We start from the raw sequence: 5000 nt of genomic DNA, 5'->3' as shown, positions 1-5000 counted from the left end.
TAAGGGCTCTGTAAGGCCTGGTCTAAGGCCCTTAAGGGCTCTGTAAGGCCTGGTCTAAGGCCCTTAAGGGCTCTGTAAAGCCTGGTCTAAGGCCCTTGAGGGCTCTGTAAGGCCTGGTCTAAGGCCCTTGAGGGCTCTGTAAGGCCTGGTCTAAGGCCCTTAAGGGCTCTGTAAAGCCTGGTCTAAGGCCCTTAAGGGCTCTGTAAGGCCTGGTCTAAGGCCCTTAAGGGCTCTGTAAGGCCTGGTCTAAGGCCCTTAAGGGCTCTGTAAGGCCTGGTCTAAGGCCCTTAAGGGCTCTGTAAGGCCTGGTCTAAGGCCCTTAAGGGCTCTGTAAGGCACATACCTTTCAGCTGGCGCAGGAACAGGAAGGCCACGCGGGACGGGTGGGGCAGTGAGAGGGGCAGGCTGTACCCCTCCCTCTGCATATCTGCTCTGCTCCGGGCTCCCAGGCCCCGGGGCACTCCCGCCCCCCGCCCCCGCCCTCCTCCCTCACTACCCCCCCTTCCCCCACCGGAGAGAAGCACCCCTACTGAAGCCTGCCGTCGCTCTCCAAAAACTGTGGATCCAAGAGCCAGGGTCGCATCCGAGCCACTCCACCCCCTCCTCTTTCTCTCTCTCTATCTATCTATATCTCACTGCCATTCACTTTCTTTCTCCCTCTCTGTCCCCCTATTTTTTCTCTCTCTTGCTCACATGTGCATGCTCTCTCTCTCTCTCTCTCTCTCTCTCTCTCCCTCCCTCTCTCGGTCTCTCTCTTTCTCACACACACACACACACACACACACACACACAATGGCGCAGCGTACCCTGCAGATCCCTGATAATCCTCTGTAGCTGGCCCTCTCCAGCAGCCATGGTGCGGCTCAGCCACCGGAAGCAGGGGGCTCGCCCGGGGCACACAGACTGTGCTGAGTCAGAGAATCACACACACACACACTGCATTAGAGAGAGAGAGAGAGAGAGAGAGAGACACACACACTGCATTAGAGAGAGAGAGAGAGAGAGAGACACACACTGCATTAGAGAGAGAGAGAGAGACACACGCACACACACTGCATTAGAGAGAGAGAGAGAGAGAGAGAGAGAGACACACACACATATGCACACACACACACACTGCATTAGAGAGAGAGAGAGAGAGAGAAAGACACACACACTGCATTAGAGAGAGAGAGAAAGAGAGACATACGCGCGCACACACACACACACACTGCATTAGAGAGAGAGAGAGAGAGAGAGAGAGAGAGAGAGAGAGAGGCTGGGGTTGTTTTTCATGATTTGGATAATTTGCAGCTCCAAAAGTAACATAATAAAGTTTCGATCACTTATTCCCCATTTTAGCCACTGAGAAACCTGATGCAAAACTATGCAGGATTTGGAGAAAGCCGGTTCGTTCTACGATTGCTGTCAGTGTGCTGACTTGTGAGGTTTTTTTTTTTTTTTAACTTCAAAACTTCACAAAACATCATAAATAAAATAAACGATTGAGACAGACGCATAAAAACAGTCACGTTTCCTTGGAGACTGTAAGAAACCAGAGCTGTAAGTCTGGTCTCACAATTACTGAGATAATTTCAATTTAAGGGAGCCTATTACAAGATTTGCTCTTTTTGGTGGCTTGGGTTTATATAGTCTATGACTCCATACCTTGAAACATTAGTAATGACTCACCCAATTCCGAAGTACCTACACTTTTCCCCAAAAGTAACTGGCCTTTACCACATGCAAACTAATCGGTAACAACTATAATAACTAACAGTTATTTTAAGGACTAACCCAGGGCGTCTATAATTAAAGCGAGAGATAGAGGGGTACAGCTGCTTCGTGATTTAGCATTTAACGGGTGTAAAGTAGGCCTACGCCGGCGTGGTTTTATTGCTTCTGAATTCAATGATTCTGTTCTGTGCGTCTGGTTTTAAAGTGAAAACAAAAAAGCGGCAGAGCCAGGTTCAAGGTTGCGGACTCCTGTAGCAGCTCAACCTGGCGGTTGAAATATACCTCCTTCTGCTACCCCCTGCCCCTGCACACCCCCCACTCCCAGTCCGCCCGTGACGTCAACCATCTCGTGCGTCAATGTTGATATCTGTTCCTCAACTTGATTGACACACACTTGTCCGACCACAAAATGATGCGGCACCAGTGGAGCTGTGAAACGTGGTTACCAGGGAATGGGGATGTTGGTAGAGAAATAACTAACCACGAATCAGTTTCGCCGCATTTGCCTGCACAGATTCGCACTCTGGTAGTCAACATCAGCATTTAGTTTAGGTCAAACTTCCCAGGATTGAGAGCGGTGTCTCGCTGGCTGAAGTAGCCTAGCCAGCCCACTCGCCGTGTTCTTATAGGAAGTTCATACGTAAAATAACAAACTAACCAGACGTTACACCTTAAAACTCAGAATGCTTGCTGCCGAAGTTGATTAGCTACCGACCCATTTAAAATGTCACTTATGTATAGCTCATTATTTAGTGCTCTTATCTTCTATTTAGGAACCAACCGCTAACTATCCATTACTTAAATAACGCAGCGCTAGCTAACTCCCATTTAACAATAGGCTTGCAAACATAGCCTAGGCTACATTGAAGAATGGTTTCATTTTAATTTACCGATCTAATTTAAATACACGATTCACACAATTTAACAGAGAAATTCAAGTATGCACATTTGAGGGAGTAGCACAAAAGTCACATCAAGAACAATTGTGACATGCCCAACAGACCAGTTTCTTGAATGTAAGGAAAAACGTGCAATTGCTCGTAAACATTAAATGACGACACATGCCAACACGATACAGAGAGAAACGCAACCAGACAACAGTATGAAAACACAGAAAATAAACTTTGGACATACTTAAAAATGGGTGATCCTGGGTAGTTGAGGTAGTTTACAATCACACACTAACTTGTTGCGAAAGGGGGCGTTAAACACTACGAGTGACAGCTGTTCACCCAATTGACTTCGGGAACTGGGGAATTATCCGCTTCGGAGCCGTTTAAAAAATGTCTTCCTCCACCGCAGGCTCTGGATCAGTTGTTGTCTTTTTAAGATTCCCTTTTGTTATGTGTATGAGGACAAGGTAATCTGCTCCAGGATCTGTCACTGGCGTACAAGTACTCGGAGAAAAACAGGCATAGACTAGTTTGGTTGCAAGATGTTGCAAAGTAAACACAGGAGTCATATGACTATTTTTTCGCCGTGCAGCTGTCAATCCGAGGTTCTGAAATAGGACAGTGCTGAGATCTGATCCGACCAACAAGTTTAGCCATAGTATTAAATCCGCAAGGCGTGCATTTTAGATGTATACCCTATTTTATTATGCAGTGATGCAATTTTTTTCCATATTTAAACTGTAGGCTATATGTACCATAGACGTTCGGTGAAAAATAGGCTACATTTGGTTGGAAATGTGAACGTTTTCTAGCCGACGAAGACACTACCAGGTAATACCTGAGTAGAGCCTGAGCTGAAGTATGGCTAAGTTGACATAATGTTTTGACATAAACGGAAAAGGTTATGTCAACTTAAATTTCCACCCCTCTAGACGATCTAGATCCCGTCTATATTCGGGTTTGTGCTCACAGGGATTGCACGGTTGACAGAAACTTTTCAATAGGCATCATTCGACCAAAACAGAATTTGAATTGAATAGATTTATTTCGAACATGTAACAGATAATATGTAAGAAAACAATCACATACAAAAAAAGAATGACCGATAAAATGAACAGTAAACATGTAAAGCAAATTCAACATAAACAAAATAAATAAATATTACATGTCCGAAAAGGAGTAGGAAGAAGAATACACTTATATGGTCCTACCCCCTTTCTATAACTTAAATGGTGAACTTCCTGTTTATCATATATACACATAAATAATTACCTTCAAGTCCATCATATACAACTTAAATATTTACCTTAGTTTTTATCAAATATAACTTGAATAATTACCTTTTGTTTATCACATTTACACATACATAACCATCGTGCAGGTGCCCATCCAGCATGTCCCAACAATCACATAGAAAAAAAACAACAACAACAAAAACATCATTAACAAGGAGAGTCTCAGTCCTGAGAGAAACAAGGCTCCTTCCTCAATCCACATCCCTGTACCTCTCAAAACTAATTTTTTTGTACATCTTCTTGAACTGGTTTATATTTATACTTTGCTTGAGTTCAACATCTAGACCATTCCACAAATTCACCCCACAAAATTAAATGCACGTGCTCTTCAGAGTAGTACAAACACAATGTTTATTTAGATTAAACTTTTCTCTTAAGTTATAACCCCCCTCTCTGTCTGAGAACATTTTTTGTATGTTGCCAGGGAGTAAATTATTTCTTGCTTTGTACATTATTTGTGCAGTCTTAAATTCTACTAGATCCATGAACTTCAAAGCATGTGATTTTAAAAACATGTTTTGGCAAGTTTGGCAAGGAGCATTGCAGTTCTGGGGAAAACTACAAAGTTGTGTTGTTTTAAACGTGCACACTTCTATCTATTTCAATTTTGCGAGTGTATCTGGTGCTTTTATTGGCTAATGTACCAAAATATCCAATGGGGCGACATATTCTTTGTGGGCCTGGAGCTAATGATGATGATGGAGGAAGAAGAAGAAGAATATGGATGAAAAAATACAAAATTCCATAAGTTGGGGGGCTTTATTACGTGGACTTGTGGTGTTGTTTAGAAATGATGACTGTTAAAATGTGGTACAGAAGGTACAGAAATGAATGTTTTTAAGGGCTGAGAGTCTGTGGTCATTGTGGTTATTTCTGTAGGAAACCCTGAAAAGTGCCACAAACTGTCAGTGCTGTATGGGTATGGGGCATGTGGCCTCACCAAGTTGGCACACCTGTCATCCCTCAATAAGGGGAAAAAAACCCTATAGCATACGTTTATTTGTTTATTTAATGAGGCATCGTCTGCCCTTTCCTGTGATCTCGATCCGATTCCTCTTTCAGCACGAGAGGAAGCGAAACCTCACCTAAACAACAT

General features: G+C 43.5%; 2 protein-coding genes across 5 annotated transcripts in view; one reads left to right on the top strand and one right to left on the bottom strand.

The window, feature by feature from the left end:
- The window catches only part of fyco1a (FYVE and coiled-coil domain autophagy adaptor 1a), a 25740-nt gene extending 22787 nt beyond the window's left edge, over positions 1–2953 (bottom strand). For 3 of the 4 annotated variants that reach the window (XM_035415058.1, XM_035415060.1, XM_035415061.1), the window contains exons 1-2: positions 2851–2953; positions 807–908 (exon numbers count right to left, since the gene is read on the bottom strand). In XM_035415058.1, coding sequence (XP_035270949.1) covers positions 807–855 — 49 coding nt within the window. In that variant the 5' untranslated portion in view covers positions 856–908; positions 2851–2953. Of the gene's footprint in view, positions 1–806; positions 937–2850 lie in introns of all 4 variants that reach the window. The other variant, XM_035415059.1, reaches the window with a different exon arrangement.
- Positions 2954–4973: 2020 nt separating this feature from the next.
- xcr1a.1 (chemokine (C motif) receptor 1a, duplicate 1) overlaps positions 4974–5000 on the top strand; it is a 2742-nt gene continuing 2715 nt past the window's right edge. The window contains exon 1 of the mRNA XM_035415255.1: positions 4974–5000. This exon is cut by the window's right edge and continues 95 nt beyond it. The gene's annotated coding sequence lies outside the window, so the exon portion shown is untranslated.

Source organism: Anguilla anguilla, chromosome 4 (genome assembly GCF_013347855.1).
Source record: "Anguilla anguilla isolate fAngAng1 chromosome 4, fAngAng1.pri, whole genome shotgun sequence".
Lineage (NCBI taxonomy): Eukaryota > Metazoa > Chordata > Actinopteri > Anguilliformes > Anguillidae > Anguilla > Anguilla anguilla.
The sequence above is the reverse complement of the archived record's forward strand: the minus strand, read 5'-3'. Positions and strand labels throughout refer to the sequence as shown.